Source organism: Orcinus orca, chromosome 21 (genome assembly GCF_937001465.1).
Source record: "Orcinus orca chromosome 21, mOrcOrc1.1, whole genome shotgun sequence".
Lineage (NCBI taxonomy): Eukaryota > Metazoa > Chordata > Mammalia > Artiodactyla > Delphinidae > Orcinus > Orcinus orca.
In genome coordinates, this window is record NC_064579.1 from 11,462,282 (window position 1) to 11,482,266 (window position 19,985).

The following is a 19,985-nucleotide window of genomic DNA, read 5'->3' on the forward strand; positions in this document are numbered from 1 at the left end:
AGTTAATAGGGGCCTCTACAGGGAACAGAATGGAACTGAGGTCAAGTATGTGAAAGGAGAGTTTTAATATGCTATAGTTTGTTTTTCAACAAGCATATCTATCTCTCTCCCATCCTCACTCCCTCAGTCCCTCTCTCCTATCCACCTCTTTCTTGAAATCTGAGAGTAACATGAAGGGCCCCTGCAAATAATGAAGTCAACAGTGATTTATATTTTTCTAACATGAGATCCTGAGGATAAACACAGTTTCATGATTTTAGTAAAATCAAGAATGAGAGGAGCGAAATGTTGATTACCTTAATACAAGTAGGAAAGATGAGGGTAACAAACACATTCAGCCTTCCCCATCCCACCCCCATGTATAACAGCAAAGTTTCTGGAATGGGACTGACCTCATTACCAGTACCAGGAATGAAATCCAATTGTTTTAAAGCCAATATGGAAATCCCACTCCCCTTGCCACGCAACTGATTCAGGGGCAGGAACTATAACCCAGGTCTCAATTCTCTGGTCTCCATTCCTGTCCATAATTACTAGGTCCAAGGTGGTCCAATTGTAACAAAGATCAGGATTCTCCTTCCATGCTATGGGAAGGGATGATTTTCCACCTTCTAGATGTGAAGAAAGAAATACATAGCCATAGTTGATGCACACAGTCATCCTACAACCATATAAGACATCACCCTGAAGGTAAAGCATCTTCATGCCTTCTTCATGGAAGAGGAACAAATACAGGGCCAGAAAAAATAGGCAGTGCTCTGACTGAACATGCCTGAAGGCCACTCTATCTCAGGATGTGTCCACTAAATAGGTTAATAAATAACCTTTTAAAGCTGAAGTCACTTTGATTTGGATTTTCCATTAGTTGCAACTAAAAGCATCCCTGTTGATGGGATGGGATAAGTAAAACCTAACACCACCTCTTGATCCTATTTTTTAAAGACTATATAGAATTCCATTTTCTTTATCTATCATAATTTATTTAACTATTCCCTATAGATGACAGTTAGGTTGCTTGCAAATTTCATCACAAACAATGTTCAAAGAATACCCTTGTGTGTATGTATGTATCTTTAGGCATTCATATTACTATTTCCATAGGACAGATTCTTAGACATGAAATTACTAGGTCACAGAGCACTCCTATTTCTCTGCCTGTCTTCTTAACAATAAATTTTTCACAACCCTGGGAGACAAGCCAAAGAAGCTATACAGAAAGCTAAGAAAAACTTCTACAGAAGTTTGGTGAAGGATTTCACCAAATCGCGTGGTGAAGGATTTCGAACTGAAAACTAAAAAAAGATGTCTTACATCACCTGCCACTCCTACAAGAACACTTTGGTCAAAGAACAGACGTCCATGAAGGCTTATGGTTGACTATGAGTTGCAATACAACCATATATAACTCAATACCTAATTTTCCAGTGTTAGATATAGATCAGGTTGATGGTATTTGAGATGGATATTAACGGATCATTATCACCATCAGTACTGTAGCTGTTTATATCTATAGCCTACCTCTTTCCCCCATACTTGCCCAGTGGCTTACACTCTTTAATGTATAATATCTGGGGAATATAGTGTGTCTCAGTTTTCTGACTAGCTCTCCCCCAATAATTTTGCCCACACCCTGCTCTACCCATTTGTTCACATGAGAATACCATGTTATTACCAATAACTGAATCCTTCCATAATCTCAATTCCAAGCATCTCACTCTCAAATTAACATCTCCTATTTTTGAAGCTCATTCCCTCTGGAAACTCAATCTTTTGATCCACCTGGGGCCTATAATCCAATGGTCCTACTACCTTTGCACTCTCCTCACCCCCAGGCAGTCCTTACTTCCTCCTTGGCCAGTTTAATTGCAAAATTATAACCACTTCCTTGCCTACTTCCCCAATTTCATTGCCCATCTCTGGTTTCATTATTCTCTCCTGGCAAAACTCTAACCCTGAACACAACAAATTCTCTGCCTACTCTGTGCCTATACCTATGTAGCTGAATGAATGTAGCAGGTGAAAAACACAATCTTGTTGACTGATGTGTTTAAATTTGTGACCACCAACTTCAAGTGAACTCTTAGTCTTCCTAGCATTCTACAACTTTTCCCTAATCTATTTACTATCCTCTCTTTCTAAGGTAACTATTTATACCTTCTCTTGTCTACCTAAACCTATCATATTTCCTCCCATTATCCCTCCCAGCTGACAACCATGCTTCAGACTTCACTTAAGCAATCAAAAAAGAATGTCCACAATCTCCTACCCTGAAATTTATTCACATAATTGTATCTATGCCCATATACTCTATTGTGATGGTTAATTTTACTGTGTCAATTTGAATGGGCCACAGGGTGCCCAAATATTTAAACATTATTCTGGGCATTTCTGTGAGGGTGTTTCTGGATGAGACTAACATTTGAATCAGCAGACTGAGTAAAGCAGACTGCCCTCCCCAATGTGGGTGGGCTTCATCCAATCTGTTGATGGCCTGACTATAACAAAAAGGCTGAGTAAGGGGGAATTCACTCTTTCTGTCTGCCTTTAAGCTAGGACATTAGTCTCCTGCCTTCAGACTCACACTTGGACTGAAACAAATAGTGTCTGCTCTCCTGGTTCTCAGGCCAGACTTAGAGTGGAACTATACCACTGGCTCTCCCAGGTCTCCAGCTTGCCATCTCTATACTAGATAGACAGATAGATAGATAGATATTACATATATAGACAGGTATAGGTTTAGATATAAAAATTGGGAATTGGCCCATGCTATTATGGAGGTACGAAGGTAGGTAGATAGGTAGATAGATAGATATCCCGCATGACTTATCTGTGCTCCTAAATCCAGCCCCTCCTTGTGTGAACTAGATTCCATATCCTCTCATCTAGTCAAGGGCATTTTTCACCTCTCTTCTGCATCATCAATTTCTCCCTCTCTACTAGTCTACCAGAAAAGTCCCAAAGTCCCATCAGTATATAAGCATATGCAATTTCTCCCATCATTAAAAAAAATCAAACAAATTTGACTTTGCTAACTGCTCCATTCTTCTCCCCTAAAAACTACTCAAAAGACTCATCTATACTAGCATCTCCATTTCCATTCCTTCCATTATCTCTTCCCAGTGTTTAAAAGACACTCCACCCTTGGGCTTCCCTGGTGGCGCAGTGGTTGAGAGTCCGCCTGCTAATGCAGGGGACACGGGTTCGTGCCCCGATCCGGAAAGATCCCACATGCCGCGGAGCGGCTGGGCCCGTGAGCCATGGCCTCTGAGCCTGCGCGTCTGGAGCCTGTGCTCGGCAAGGGGAGAGGCCACAACGGGGGGGGGGGGGGGGGTGGAGAAGAAAAGACACTCCACCCCACCAAAAGGGCTCACTCGTTTCAAGGTTACCAATGACCTTCATGCTGCCAAATCTTACAGTCAGTCCTCATCTGGCTCAACACACCAGCAGCATATGACCCAATTAATCACACTCACCTTCTTGAAACACCTTATTAGGCTTCTGTGACAACTTTTGATTCTCCATCTACATCAGTCAGCATTCCTTCTCAGTACACTTTGCCCATCCCTCCTTACCTCCCCAATCTCCAAACATAACAGAAGATTCAGGTCACAGACCTGGTTGTTCTCTTCTCCATCTACATTCACTCCCTTGGAGATCACATCCAGCCTGATGACTTTAAAATTAACTACAGCACACTGGTGACTTCCAAATTTATATAAACAGCCTAGAGCACTCCTCTGAACTTCAAACTTGTATACCCAATTATTTACTAGATACTTGAATGTCTAATGCACATATTGTACTCAATAGGTATAAAATTTCCCCGAACTGCTCCTTCCATAAATTACAATTTTCAGTAGGTACACCTCCATCCTTCTGATTGCTCATGCCAAAAACCTTAGAATCATCCTTGACTCCTCTCCTCCTTTCACACCTCACATCCAATCTATCAGCAAATACTGTTAGTTTTACCTTCAAAATAAAGCTGAAATCCTACCTCCTATCACCACCGCCACAGCTAAAACCTTGGTTCGAGCCACATTATCTCTTATCTGCTTGCCTCCATAGTCTAGTCTCAAAACAGTAGTCAGAGTGATTCTGTTAAAAGAAATGTCAATTTAAAGGATTATATACCATAACCAAGTGAGATTTATCCCAGGAATGCAAAGGTGGCTCAATATAAGAAAATCAATGTAATATGTCACTTTAATAGAATGAAGGAAAAACACCACATGATCATTTCAACTGACACAGGCATCTGATAAAAATCAAATATTCTTTCATGATATAAAAACTCAAAAAACTAGGGACAGAAGAGAATTTCCTCAACACAATAAAGGGGTTTATGAGAAACCCACAGTTAACATCATACTCAGTGGTGAAAGACTGAAAACTTTCCCCCTAAGATCAAGAGCAAGACAGATACTCACTTCCACCAATGCTATTCAACATAGTATTGAAAGTTCTAGCCAGAGAAATTAGATATAAACAAGAAATAAAAGGCATTCAAATTGGAAAGGAAGAGTAAGACCACCTCTACTCACAGATGACATGATCCTGTATATTAAAAAAAAAACCCAAAGAATCCACAAGAAACTACTAGATTTTTTTTGGGGGGGGGTGCTGTGTTGGGTATTTGTTGCTGTGTGCAGGCTTTCTCTAGTTGTAGCGAGCGGGGGCTACCCTCCGTTGTGGTGCACGGGCTTCTCATTGCAGTGACTTCTCTTGCTGCGGATCACAGGCTCTAGGCGTGTGGGCTTCAGTAGTTGTGGCACATGGGCTCAGTAGTTGTGGCGTGCAAGCTCTAGAGCACAGGCTCAGTAGTTGTGGTGCACAGGCTTAGTTGCTACGCGGCATGTGGGATCTTCCCGGACCAGGGCTCGAACCCGTGTCCCCTGCATTGGCAGGTGGATTCTTAACCACTGCGCCACCAGGGAAGTCCCACCAATTCCAAGAAACCTACTAGATTTAATAAGCAAATCCAGCAAAGTTGCAAGGTACATGATCAACACACAAAAATAAGTTCTGTTTCTAGACAACAGCAACAAACAATCTGAAAGGAAATTAAGAAAGCAATCCCATTTACAATGGCATCTAAAAGAATAAAATAAAATATCTAGGAGGTGAAAAACTTGTACACCAAAACCTACAAAACACTGCTGCCAATTAAAGAAGATATTTCATTCATAAAGAAGACAAGTTCGTCACTTGTCTCCATAACATGAGCCTGTACTCCACAACGAGAAGCCACCACAATGAGAAGCCCACACACTGCAACAAAGAGTAGCCCCCACTCGCCGCAACTAGAGAAAGCCTGCGCGCAGCAGTGAAGACCCAACACAGCCAAAAATAAATTAATTAATTTTTAAAAAAGAAGACAAGTTTCATTGCAACAAATGGAACACCTATGTTCATGGATAGAAATACTTAATATTGTTAAGATGTCACACTACCCAAAGCTACCTACAGATTCAACACAATCTCTACCAAAATTCCAAAAGCTTTTTTTCAGAAATGGAAAAGCCAATCCTCAGATTCATATGGAATTGGGAGTTCCCTGGCGGTCCAGTGGTTAGGACTTGGCACTTTCACTGCCGTGACCTGGGTTCAATCCTTGGCCAGGGATCTAAGATCCCGCAAGCCACCTGGTGCTGCAAAAAAAAAAAAAAATCATATGGAATTGCAAGGGGCCCTGGATAGCCAAAACAGTCTTCAAAAAGAACAAAGTTGGAGACTCAGACTTCCCAGTTTCAAAACGTACTACAAAGGGTTTAGTAAGAATACACAAAAATCTCCTACAACTCAACAACAAAAAGACAAACAACTCAATTTAACAACACACAAAGGACTAGAATAGACATTTCTCCAAAGAAGATATACCGATGGCCAATAAGCATGTGAAAAGATGTTCAACGTCTTTTGTCATTAAGGAAATGCAAATCAAAACCACAACAAGATACCACATCACATCACCACCTAAGATGGCTATAATAGAAAGAAAAAGGAAAGCAGAAAGATGAGAAGAAAGGAAAACAAAAGAGAAAAGGAAAAGAAAAAAAGAAAAGACAAAAGAAAAGAAAAAGGAACAGAAAATAACAAGTTTTTGAGAGGATTTGGAGAAATTGGAACCCTTATAACATTACTAGTTGAATGTAAAATGGTTCCACCACCGTGAAAAACAGTTCTGCAGTTCCTCAAAAAGCTAAACATAGGAACTTCCCTGGTGACGCAGTGGTTAAGAATCCGCCTGCCAATGCAGGGGACATGGGTTTGAGCCCTGGTCCAGTGCGGAGCAACTGAGCCCGTGCGCCACAACTACTGAGCCCGTGCGCCACAACTACTGAGCCTGCGTGCCTAGAGCCCGTGCTCTGCAACAAGAGAAGCCACCACAGTGAGCAGCCTGCGCACCACAACGAAGAGTAGCCCCCGATCCCCGCCACTAGAGAAAGCCTGTGCGCAGCAATGAAGACCCAACGCAGCCAAAAATAAATAAAATAAATTTTGAAAATTAAAAAAAAAAAGAACTAAACACAGAATTATCATATGATCCAGCAAGTCCACTCTAGGTACAGACCAAAAAAGAATTGGAAAAAGGGACTCAAGCAGATCCTTGTAAGCCAATGTTCAGTGCACCATTATTCACAATAACCAAAAGGGGGAAAAAACCCAACTGTCTGTCAAAAGATGAATGGATACACAAAATATAGTATATACACACAACGGAACAGTATTCAGCTATAAAAGGAAATTAAGTGCTAATACATGGTACGACATGGATGAACCTTGAGAGCATTATGCTGAGTGAAATAAGTCCGATGCAAAAGGACCAATATTATGATTCCACTTGTATATACTACCTAGAATAAGCAAATTCATAGAGAGTATACCAGAGGTTACCAGGGGCTGGGCAGAGGGAGCAATGGGGAGTTATTGCTTAATTAACCAGTTACAGAGTTTGCCTGGGGTGATGCAGAAGTTTTAGAAATAATGGTGATGGTTGTGTAACAGTGAGTGTAATTAATGTCACTGAATCGTACACTTAAAAAATAGATAAATTAGCAAACTTTGTTATATACATTTTACAATTTTTTTTTAAAGATCATTCAGATCATGGTGTTTCCCTGACAAACCTCTCCAGTAGCTTCCCACCTCCCTCAGAATGAAAACCCAAATTTTCAAAATTGCCTACAAGGTCCTACACAATCTGTCTGACTTTATCTTCTACAATTCTCTATCTCACCCTGCTCTAACTTACTGGCCTCCTAGGCTGCTCTGCGGACACACCATGCAGGCTCCCTCAGAGCCTTTGCACTTTCCTTTCCCTCAGATAGCCACAGGACTAGCTCTCTCACTTCCTTCAGGTCTTTACTCAAAAATTACCTTCTCAGCCAGGCCTTCCCTGACCACCCTGACCACCTACTGTAAAACTGCAGCTCCCTACCCCCACTGACACTCTTCATCTTCTGATATACCAGGCTTTTGACTCATTGCCTATCTCTCTCCAAAATGCAAACTCCAAAAACGAGCGATTTGTGTTTTTGTTCATTGATGGTATCCCCAGTACCTAGAGCAGCGCTCAATAAATATCTGTTGAATTAACAAAGGGAGACCACTGTTCAATGGCATGAAAATCTAAATGCCCTACCCACACCGACCTTCAGCTCCCTAAAAGTTAACGCACCGAACTATACAAAATCCTTAGTACTCTGACTTAAAGACCACTAAATTAACATCCTAAGGATTCTAATATCCTCTTCCATAGGGAGAATTTTTACATACTCAAACATATCCAGAAAACAACTCAAATTAAACCAGGGAAAACAAAACAAACCATTAAGGATTCAATGCTTTGAACTCAAAAAATCCAACATAACTTGTTACACTACACAAAATGGGCTGGGTGCCTGGGAGGTGGAAAGGGAGAAGGAAGATGTCCGTCTCTAAGGAATATCCCACACACAGCCCAGAGGCCTGCTCTGCCGGACTGAGCACCGCCAGTGTCGGAGAAGGCTAGAATGATACCTCAAGGGTCTGGAGGTGGAAGCAGGGTTGGGGAGGACACGTTACCGTGAGAAGAGTCAGTTCAATGGGACTTCTCCTTCAGCTGGACGACTTGTGCAGCGTCCCAACGGCATTGCCTGGAACCCAGTCACTCATGCTGGACACCAATTCAATCGACCTTATTCCCGCGGGTCAGAGTCCACGCCGGAGCGTCACGGCGCACACAGCATACGTCACTTCTAGGACACGGACCTTCCCACCCCTCCCTCCGGGGTCCGTCGGCCCCCAGTCCACCACTCCCAGAGCGCCGCGCTGCAGCCCCTCCCACCCTAGCCCGGCGGGCTACGCGAAACGCATGCGCGGAGGACTCCCGCCGCCGCTGAGCGCTCAGGGAAGTGTAGTCTCCTTGTGGGTGCCCGTGGGCCGCCAGAGTCCTACGTCCCGGCGGAACCTGGAGAAGTCAGAACACTCTCGCCACCCGGGTTCTTATCCCCACCTTCACACCTGTCCGGTCACCTCACGCTCACGGTCCGATCCCACGCGCTGGGCTTCCGTCAGGGCGGGCCCCAGGGGAGAGCGGATACCCGGTCTTCCCTTCAGCGGGCTGTGCTGGAGGAGGCGGGGCCCACTGCCCGCCTCCCACCGCCCCCCTCCCCGCCCCCCTCCCCGCCCCCCTGTCTCCCGCGGGCCGCGGGCCGGTGCCCGAACAGAGGCGGCGGCCCCCGCAGCAGCCGCAGGAGGGGCGGCGGCGGTGGGCGCCGCAGGCGATGCCCCTGCCCGGCTGCTCCGGCGTGGGGCAGTGCGAGCGGCGGCGGGGGAGCAGGCAGGGGGCGGCGGCTGCGGCGGCTGCAACAGAGGGGCCGAGAGCTGGAGGCGGCGGCGGCGGCGGCGGCCTCGAAGGGCATCGGCGGAGGCGGTGATGGCACCAGTGGTGATGTGAGTGTGTGCTGGCTGGGGCCCCGGGGGCTGTCCAGCCCGAGGCGGGCGGCCCGGCGGCGAGCGGGAGCGGAAGGCTAGGGGCGGCGGAGGGATGCTGTGTGCCCGGTGCGGAGCCGGGAGACGCCGCCCGCCGCCCGCCGCCCGCCGCCGCCGCCGCCGCCGCCGTCGCCGTGGACCGTCCTGGCGCTGCGGCGGCCGGCGCCGCGCAAAGAGCGGCCAGGTGTGGGGTTCCCGGGCAGAGGCTGGGGCAGCGCAGGCCGAGGGGCGTCTGCGATTGTTCTCAACACTCCTCCCCCACCCCACCCCGTGTGTCTGTTTGTCACTTGCAGCTGAAGATGGAAAGAGCCAGGCGAAGGGGAGGCGGCGGCGGCGGCGGCGGCCGTGGCCGCGGCGGCAAGAATGTAGGGGGCTCTGGCCTCAGCAAGAGTAGACTCTATCCCCAGGCCCAGCACTCCCACTACCCCCACTACGCGGCTTCAGCCACCCCTAACCAGGCTGGGGGCGCAGCCGAAATCCAGGAGCTGGCCTCCAAAAGGGTGGACATCCAGAAAAAGAGGTTTTACCTAGATGTGAAGCAAAGCTCCCGGGGCCGGTTCCTAAAGATAGCCGAAGTCTGGATAGGGAGAGGCCGGCAAGACAATATCAGAAAGAGTAAACTGACCCTCTCCCTGTCTGTGGCCGCGGAGCTGAAGGACTGTCTAGGGGACTTCATCGAGCACTATGCCCACCTGGGCCTGAAAGGCCACCGACAAGAGCATGGTCACGGCAAAGAGCAAAGCTCCAGGAGGAGACAGAAGCACGCAGCACCCTCCCCACCAGTCTCTGTGGGGTCCGAAGAGCACCCTCACAGTGTCCTCAAAACAGACTACATAGAGAGGGACAATAGGAAATACTATCTAGACCTAAAGGAAAATCAACGGGGTCGCTTCCTAAGGATAAGACAAACCATGATCCGGGGAACTGGCATGATAGGTTATTTTGGCCACACTTTGGGCCAAGAGCAGACTATCGTCCTCCCAGCACAAGGGATGATTGAGTTTCGGGACGCCTTGGTTCAGCTCATTGAAGACTATGGCGAAGGGGACATAGAAGAACGCAGAGGTGGAGACGATGACCCAGTCGAACTCCCAGAGGGGACTTCTTTCAGAGTGGACAATAAAAGGTTCTACTTTGATGTGGGCTCTAATAAATATGGAATTTTCCTGAAGGTAAGTGAGGTGAGGCCACCTTACCGTAATACTATTACTGTTCCATTCAAAGCTTGGACAAGGTTTGGGGAGAATTTTATCAAGTACGAAGAAGAGATGAGGAAAATTTTCAACAGCCATAAAGAAAAGAGGATGGATGGCAGAAGGGCCAGTGGTGAAGAGCAAGAATGCCTCGACTAGAATGAAATTGAACTCCATCAGGCAAAAGTTAAAATCATAAATTGGCTAAAAGTACTGATCCATAATCATTTGAAGAAATTTTTCCTCTTTTTTTGGCCCTTTGTTATGAGTAGTACCTCTAGTAGTTATACTTCAAGGAGTCTGATTCTCATGTTATGTTATCCATAAAACACTATAATTCTTATGGGAATTTCAGCCTTCCCAGAGCTAAATAGTTTAGCTGCTTCAGCTGCTCCAGACTATTGAAGTATGCAAATCAGCACAGTGTGACATTCTGACCTTCTAGATACCATAACTAAGATTAACATTGCACTATGACATAAGCTTAAAAAAAGATACATATACCTAATATGTAAGTGTGAATTTCTATTTAACAAGTTCCCCAAAAAAAGTATTCCATTCCTACTTCATTAAAAGCTGCTAGGATTACCTGTAGGACAGTTACCACAGAAACAGAAACTGACTTCTATTATAAATATATTTATTTACAAAAGTACGAGTAGAAATATATTAAATGTCCATTGGATAACTGAATATTAAACAGTACCATTAAAGAATCGAATCTTAGAGTTACTATAGTATTCTATAATTTCAAATTTTGTGGTGACCCTACAGTTTATACTTGCCATATCAATGCCATGAGAGAGTTTTAATTGGTTATTCTAAGCTAGTTATAATCCCATCTTCACCTCTGATTATTGTACCATATATTATTATTGACTTTCCAAAGTTTCAGGAATTACTTTTATGTCACTGTTGCGTGGGAGGCTTTGCTATGGAAATCTTGATATTTTAGCTTTTCATGCTAATTTGAAGGTTGTGAGAGGTTCTTTCCCAAAATACATCATGGACTCAAGGTGTTATATTTTATGCTGCTGCTTTAGCACTGTTTCAGAAGGGTTGGTGCACCAGTTACCTGATATAAAAATAATCTGTAGTAATATATTTTAGTAGCACTTTTGCAGTTGCTGCCCTGAAGTCCATTTCAACACTTACAGTATAAACCTGACTTTTAAAGGTGTTTTAATTCCAGGAAAAAAAAAAGTTTTTTTCTAAAAAGCATTTAGAATAAATATACAATTTCAGCCTGGAAAAATATAATTTGAAGATTGGTTATAAACATATTTGAAAGAATAATTCAGGCATTTTTCCAAGGTGCTCTTTATGATACTTTACACAAGGTTTACTTTACACAAGACTCACCCACTTACTGGTATTAAAAATTACTTTCCAGGAAGTGCCACAGCAATTTTTCAACACCCAAGCAATTTTTTAAACAAGTGGATATAATGTATATGTGTACCAACCCACCCTGTATTAACTGACTGAAATTTTATCTGTTGAGCTGCATTTTATCTGAATGAAATTACTGTCTTTTATCTTGGCTTTATTCACCTCCCACACAATGAGTCCATATAATCATGTTTAGAAGCCAGACACTGATTTCAGCCCCCAAATATAGCTCTCATTGATGAGAGCTGGCTGCATGGATTGAGTTCAGAATGTAGCTCTTCTTTTATATGCTATAAGTAATTCACAATTATTTTAACAGTTGATTTCCCTCCAGAGGTTTGTCCCCAAATACACTTAAGTAAGGTCACTAAGAAAACTTTATGATATGAATTAAGAAAATTAATTTCACAGATTTACGTTACTTAAGAACAAGCAATCAGTAACCTAGACATACATACTGGTGTTGGCTTACTGATTGTATTTCCAGTTTCCTCAAAGTATAAAGGAATCTCCCCAGTTCATTATAATTGTGGGCCATCTGGATCACTATGGACCAGCTGAAGGTTAGAAGATGGTGTTAGGACTAGAGTTAATAGCTCATGGCGGGTGTTGAGACTCTAAAAGTAGCAAGGATCTTTAAACAGTCCTCACTGTAAAATAACTATTCTAGGCTTGATAAAAAGTAGTTTTGGGGTATGTGAAGGAGTGGTGTACACTTGAATTACTGTACTACTGATTGCTTTGCTGCCCATCATAGTGCCTATTAATAATAATCAACCTGTCAGATTTTGGCAAACTGGAGCTGTGAATATTCCAGTATTTGAGTGTTCCTATCACTATTGCTGTGACTGTATACTCTCTCTTAAAACCTTCCCTTCCAAAATATTTATATCTGTTAAATCTAAATAATTTCCTTCTTGGTTTTTAGTCTGGTAAGGTTTGAGTGTGTGTGTGTGTGTATATATATATATACATATATATATGTATATATATATACACACACACACACATCTATGTGTGTGTATATATGTGTTATATATATACATACACATGATACAATGCCAGACTTAAATATCTTTAACTCATTGTATATAAATATTATTAGTTTAATTTTGCATTAATAATTTAAGTGAAAAATTGGTTAGGCAGCCAAATTTTCTACATTGTATGTATACTTCAGAGTTTTTACCATCTCAAAGCTACAAACTGGATAGATGCATATGTACCGGCAGTTGAATATACTTTAGAATCATTAAGACTTCTGCCAGTCCTTTTGTTTCATTTTCTTCAAAGTTAATGTTCACTGAAAAATGAAATGATGCTATGATTTTTTTTGATACTTAAAATTTCCAGTCATTCATTAGCCATAATCAAATAAGATCCAATCCAAAACTCTGGTATTAGGACATGTACTGAGATGTATCTTATAAAATACGCTACTATTCTTATCTGTGCAATATACATTTTATTTATTGTCATTTGTAACATAAATGGAGCTGCAAGTGTACATGGTACTCTTCAAAATAATAGGATCCCTGCCTTGAAGACATAAAACTCTTAAGGCAACTGGATGTTAGAATTCAAAAAGTGAGCATTAAAAGTTAGTAACCAAAATTACTAGTTCACTATATAATTCTAAAACACTGATGATGTTTGCACATAATAATTCAAGCATAATGTGGTACAGACTCAAAACTGTAATAATATAAGCTGATAGTATGAAATTTGGAAACGGGTCCCTCATAATCGTTGGCAGTGTGCTCCTACCAATTGAAAGCAGCACTAATCTGTTGCTTATATGCAAAAGGTGCAATGTATTATAAAAGTATTAAACTTCTGCCACATTTTATAATTTTCCTTGTTAAAGCCCCAAACTGCCATGTCCCTTAAACTTGAGTCAAACACAAGCTTATTTGCACTAAAGAGCATGGCCAAAAAATAAATGACAGGGTGGAAAAGCTAATTGGAACCTCTTGAAATAATTGGTTCTAATGGGAGAATTTCACATTTGTCTATTTGAAAGCTATATGGTCCAGGCAGACAATCTGTCAGTTCACTAATTTAATAATGCACTTTACCTTTTGTATATAAAAGATGTACATTTATGCCACTTGACCGGTGGGATGTGTTTCAATAACTATGTAGTTAGAATCTGTAGGGTGAGCTCTTGCATGCATATGTTTGTGTTGGAACTGCCGTAGTAACAAGTTTCCATTAAATCAGTGTAATGGAGAAGGGTAGAAAATGTTTCTGCAGCAAATCCCAATACATTTAACAAAGAATTTTAAAGTAGAGTTCATATTTGTATTCTTCAGGACTAGAATCAATAAAAAACTATTTCTAGCCCAGGTTAGTATTACAGTTGAGATTATATCTAATTGAGATTCCCCGTGATACCCTGAAAATGAATTTTGGGAATTTGTGCAGACAAAAAAATTTTTAACAATTCTGTTTCATTGTTGATGTGTGTTTAAATTAGTAATGAAAAGACAGTACATGATACTATATTAGAATTAAAAGTATGATTGGCTGATATGGCATCGTTAAGAAAACACCCAGACTAAAGAAAGTTCAAATTAAGGAAATGCAAAGAGCCTAAGAACAATTGCTAAAATAAATATGATATTATTTCAAAACGTGCAGAAGAACTAACTTTCACCAACCAAAAAGGGTATTAGGGGCCTTAGTGTATCCTTCCATCCTGAAAACTTCCTAAGATATACATTTGAAAACTAGATAATTGTTGCTTAATAATAGGTTGTATGTACTTTACTAACAACACTGTGTACTAACAATTCATCAAGAGTATACTATATTTACTGCATTCATTTTATATTTGTGGATAAGAATACATTATATATAGTGAACCTATCTTAATATAATCTTGTATTTATATTGTAATTTTGCAAATATTTTCAGTAAAATAAACATTTATCTGAGCTGCACAATTTGAAGAGGATGAAATTGGAATACACCCTCAGACGCTCAGTTTTAATAAGCAGCTACCATTGAAAGTTGATGTATGTACTATCATTCCTTTAGAATTTGTTTTATGGTTTATTTTAATACTTAAGTAAATAGGACTTAATTGCAAATTTGAAATAGTGTCCTGGAAATAATTTTTTCATAAGTGTGAGATTTTCTTTTTTCCTGCTTATTTCCAAATGTCTTTCACTGGAACTATTTGTAAAATCTTATTCCAAGCTTTATGTAAGAGCTTTGCTTAGTCATCACATAGTTTGAAGTTTCTCTTTTACCAAAACACCAAACATCTTTGGCAGGATAAAATCTAAAGTAAACCACAAAGAATTTAAAGTTGATTCTATGCCAACAGAATAATACAGGTATAATATTTATCACTGCCAAATAAGATTCTTAAAATCTTTCTGGAGTTTCCTTAAAGATTTCTTGAATTTCATAGAGAAATATTGGCTTGTGGCTAGCCCATTAGAGGAAGAGAGTAGGGATGTTGGTATGCTGTTGAGACAATCTGTAGTCCACAATACTGTAGCAGTGAGGTACAGGGAAAATGTGTTTTTCCCAATTTCACGTCTTGTGAAAATTGAGTTTTGGGGGTTTTTTTGGTTTTTTTTTTTGCAATACGCGGGCCTCTCACTGTTGTGGCCTCTCCCGTTGCGGAGCACAGGCTCCGGACGCGCAGGCTCAGCGGCCATGGCTCACGGGCCCAGCCACTCCGCGGCATGTGGGATCTTCCCGGACCGGGGCACGAACCCGTGTCCCCTGCATCGGCAGGCGGACTCTCAACCACTGCGCCACCAGGGAAGCCCACAAATTGAGTTTTTAGATCACAGTTACTCTGTCATACCCAAATTTATGTAGAAAAACAGTTTATGTGCTAGTATATTTTCTTGTATAATGTTAAAAATTTAATCTTTTTTTTCCTTAATTTGACATGATTTTTTAAGTAATTTAAATTTATTTAGTCAATATTTTTGAATAAGGAAAACATGCATATAGTACAAAATTTAAATGGGCCAGATGGGTAGACACTGAAATGTAGCAACCAGTGTTACCAATTTCTTGGGTCTCCTTCTAGAGTTACTCTGCATATACAAACATATGTATTATATATACAGATATTCTTCTTAAACATACAGTTGGAAACATATCGTATACACTCTCCTGTACCCAGTAGTATCAATTTTAGATCTGTCATTATAAGTGAATTTTTTCCCCTTTTACCTAGATACCATACTTGGTCTAGTTACCATAGATCAATTAAATGCATAGATAGCTAAATTTAATTTGAACTATTTATGACACCAAGGGAACCTCAAGGAAATTTCAAATGATTCCCATTGGAATTTACTCAAAATGCAAATATATGTATATATCAATTTTTAAATGTATAAATATTCAGTTTCCCGTCCTTATTTGAAACCACTTTGCCCTCCTAGCTCCCCCTCTTCCTTCCCTCAAAAAAGTATTGGTCTTTTTCCTGAGGCAATACAGTTCAGGATGTTAAGTGATTTACCCAAAGTTTATTTTAGATTAACTGTGTCCTCTAATGAAAAACACCCATGTTTAAAAGCTTTAATAAATTATCACTGTTAGTCAGTTTTTACTATTTCTGTTACTATTATTTTTATCCAAAGACCTTGCCATTGTAAGAGTAAATCAGCACTAGAACCATAGCAAAAGGTTATGATCCTGCTGAAATCTTTTGATTTATTAACATGAGTGTTTATAATGAGAAAAAGTATAGTTATTAATGAATAATTCATTTAGCATTTAGTCAAATCCAAGACTAAGCAAAGGGATAATGCTACTTCTGATTATTTAAAGCATTGATTCCCCATTGAGGGACCCAGAGTCCGTGAGATTTCCTTGGGACCAAAAGGTACCAAGATGATTTGGGAAAAGATTAAAACGTAAGGGCTATGAGGTTACAAGTACAACTAAACCATCTCTATTTTCCGCTGTAAGAATATAAAATAGCAAATATAATTGTTTGAAAATGAAATTAGCATAATTACTATTACTGAAAATATAAACAAAGTTGCTTTAATAGTTCCCCAACCCCTCCCCCTCAAAAGTCACAGTTCTCTTTTTATTCACATCAAGGAGGCACTTTAAGGTCACTTTTCTAATAACCACCAAGAAAAAATTATCTGAAAAATTAAAGGTCCCATACTTGAACCCTGAAGGATCCTATATAGTTATGAATTAAAGCAACCAATTAAGAGTATGTGGGTTGAGAAAGAATTTCTCAAAGAGTATGTGGGTTGGTGTGTGTAAACTCTATGAAAATGTTAAAAGGTTTAAAAATTAAAGCATTGGTTTCAACTTTAGAATAATATCTTCATAAGTGATGGAATGATTTTCTGTTTGTAACATGGAAAAAGTGTTGTTAGAAAACAAGATTCTCTTAAACATTTATTTTTAAAGCATAAAAGAGTTTGCTTCTTTTATTTTAGTGATGAATAACTCATTATCCTTTGCAGAATCTGTAACATTGGTAAAGATCACCAGGTATTTACTTGTTGAAGCTTAAAATGGTTTATAGGTATTGTTCCTTATTTAAAGAGAGGGATCAAAAGGAAGGTAATTCACCTTCGGGAAGAGTTTTGCTTAAATTTAGGCTAAAAAATATTAATAATTTTCCATCCTTAATCAAGGAGTTTCCCATCTTGGCGCTTTCTGGTAAATTGTTTTCCAAACTTTACCTTCTTTGGAATATCCCTTGTGAGAAATTGCATAGTCTTACTGAGGCCAGTGGCATCTACCAATAAATAAAAGCTTATTGGTAATGAATTAGTGCTGCTACGGTGAGGTTAGTTTGTAATGTGAATATGAAGAAAATACTCATTTAAGTGGAATATACAGTGCCTCCTTTAGTGTTGACTTTTTTCTAAGATTGAATAGGCATTGTCCTTTCATTTTACCCCTTTATACTTAGTTTCTGTGTTATTCTATTCCAAGTATTCATTGTTCCCAGGAAATATTAGGAGTAAAGAAAAGAGAAAGTAATCCCTAAGAAAAGTGTTCATAGTATTTAAAAACTAGAGTCGCTCAAAGTGTAAAATTGGAGGGAAAGTGCTTTTGTTGGTTTTAGTCTTTATCAGAATAACGGTATAAATCTGATTACTTTATTTGATCTGATTAGAGGCCAAATGTCTTTATCTGAGACGCCTGTATTTGGAAATATTCAGTATTTTATTTTTCTTAGAACAAATGATTCTGTAGGATAATACTCTTCTTCAGGATTTTATTTATGATTTGTTGTGGATTTGATGAAGTTGTTGCCTAGAGGCAGCAAATATAAAAGAAGAAATAGAGAAGAGAAAGGTGGTGGCTGATTATTTTGCTTGCTTATAACAAAAGAAATCAATCTAATAGAAATGAGATAAATAAGTCATTCTCAAAACTAAATCCCTGTTTATTTAACCATTAAAAGAGCCTCTGAGAAAGAATAATAAGACCTAATTCTGCCAGTGTATGGCCTGACCCTGAGCAAATCATTTCACTTTTGTTGGGTGGTTTCCTTATATGAAACAAGAACAAGATTGTACTAGAAGCTAGGGTTTCCTCCTACTCTAAACTTCTTAAATTCTGTATTAACAGAATGTGAAAGAAAAAAATAGAAGAATAATACCCGGATTAGAAAGTATGAGTAGGAGATTCTCTCTTTATATTAAAAACAACTATAATAATGCACCAACCTGTGATGACGCCCGAAAGAAGATGCAGAAGTGTCAGTTTTATAACACATATGTATCTCTCTAGCCACACAATAAAATTTTGTTCCTAGTCCTAAGACCAAATTGTTATATACTTACTATATAACTATCCTATGCTTTAATTTTTTTTTACTTTTTTTTTTTTTTTTTTTTTTTTTGCTGTACGCGGGCCTCTCACTGTTGTGGCCTCTCCCGCGTCCCCTGCATCGGCAGGCGGACTCTCAACCACTGCGCCACCAGGGAAGCCCTATGCTTTAATTTTCTTGAGAAATATTTTTATTATCTATATGAAGTGTCATTTTTTCGAAGTAGCATCACTTGTTTTATACATACTGTAATCATTTTCTATATTGCACGTGACAAAAGAATTTTTAAAGTTAACATCACTTTCTGAAATGCCATTGTTCCTGAAATAACCATAAATTACATTGCTAAACAATACACTGCAACTGTCATTGCATTGGTCCCCGAGAATCAGGTCCTTCCTTTGACCCCAATTTCCTTGGTCCTATTGAAGATCCTATGTTACAAATCACGACATTTAACAAATGTTAAATGTCAAGAACGCTGAACTTCGAACAATATAGTTTTGCTATAGAGGACCCTACTAGGGTATGCAAAGATAAAACATAATGAGTTTGTTTATTTGTTTGTTTTTAGCCTTGAGAAACTATAGAGGTTGATGATTAGAGGGGAGGAAAAGCATCACACGGGTTTTTGTCTCAGAGGCATTTATTTAGGCATCCCAGTCCTCCAGTCATTGGTGCCACCACCACTGTCAACAGGGGACTTTAAAAGAGTGACACCTTTCTCCCTAAACCTGTCTTTTGGATGCCTATTTCTTTATCAAAGACAGTGTTTACGGGCAAGGAAAGCATATTTTGAAGTGCATGTATACGTGTGTGTTTTGTCAATTTCAAAAATAATAATAATATCTGTGCACATAAAATTTGATTGCAGAAACGTTTAATAAAACAGTCTTTAGCCTGGTGGTGGTTCACACTAGCCATCTGATCAACAAATTCTATAGAGTGAATTGGCTGTTGTAGAAGTTTTTTTCCTCTCTTCTCTTTCTCCTCAAATAGCAGATCGATTTTAGGTTCTTCATTGCTTCTTCTTCAGTGTAGTTTGAAATCTAAGTGGGATGGGAGGGAATAATTTAGCTTGGCAGTTCTTTACCCTGGCCATTTTGTAGAAATTTTCCTCAGTTTCCCATTTCAAACACTCCAAGCAACCTTACCAAAAGAACACACCTAAGTGACAAAATTACCCAGCAAATAAAACAACAGAATCATGAGATAATGACTTAGGAATACAAGACACCTAGTGTGTACACACCTAGTGTGTATCACACCTAGTGTGATAACTTTACTTATCATTTGCTAATTTACTTCAGAAACTGTATTTTATTTCTAGGTCCTTCAGACTAGCAGTGTGATTTATACCAATGATTGTCAGTCTAGAAATTTCAATAGGGTAAAAGAGTCTGAAGGTTCAGTTGAGTTATTATGGGATTTTATCTATCACTGTTGAGTAAATTCCCCCAAAAGGGTAAACCATGCTATCATCAGGGGTAAAAATAGAATTCTAAAACTCCATCACTCATAAATAACCTCCATCCCTGTTTTTTCCTCCCTTCTGTACACTGTACCCTGTTGAAAGTGGTTGAGAACACTAATTTCTCCCACTACTACTGTAGCCCCACTCCATCCTATTTATTTGT

At 40.1% G+C, this 19,985-nt stretch overlaps 2 protein-coding genes across 7 annotated transcripts in view; one reads left to right on the plus strand and one right to left on the minus strand.

Moving 5' to 3' along the window:
• WRN (WRN RecQ like helicase) overlaps nt 1-8,253 on the minus strand; it is a 137,425-nt gene extending 129,172 nt beyond the window's left edge. For 2 of the 5 annotated variants that reach the window (XM_049704223.1, XM_049704222.1), the window contains exon 1: nt 8,068-8,244. The gene's annotated coding sequence lies outside the window, so the exon portion shown is untranslated. Of the gene's footprint in view, nt 1-8,067 lie in introns of all 5 variants that reach the window. The other 3 variants (XM_049704224.1, XM_033400587.2, XM_049704225.1) reach the window with 3 other exon arrangements.
• A 397-nt stretch (nt 8,254-8,650) lies between these two features.
• Nucleotides 8,651-19,985, plus strand: part of PURG (purine rich element binding protein G) — a 35,762-nt gene continuing 24,427 nt past the window's right edge. The window contains exons 1-2 of one of the 2 annotated variants that reach the window (XM_049704236.1): nt 8,651-8,937; nt 9,270-10,148. In XM_049704236.1, coding sequence (XP_049560193.1) covers nt 9,276-10,148 — 873 coding nt within the window. In that variant the 5' untranslated portion in view covers nt 8,651-8,937; nt 9,270-9,275. Of the gene's footprint in view, nt 8,938-9,269; nt 13,797-19,985 lie in introns of those variants that run through there. The other variant, XM_033400591.2, reaches the window with a different exon arrangement.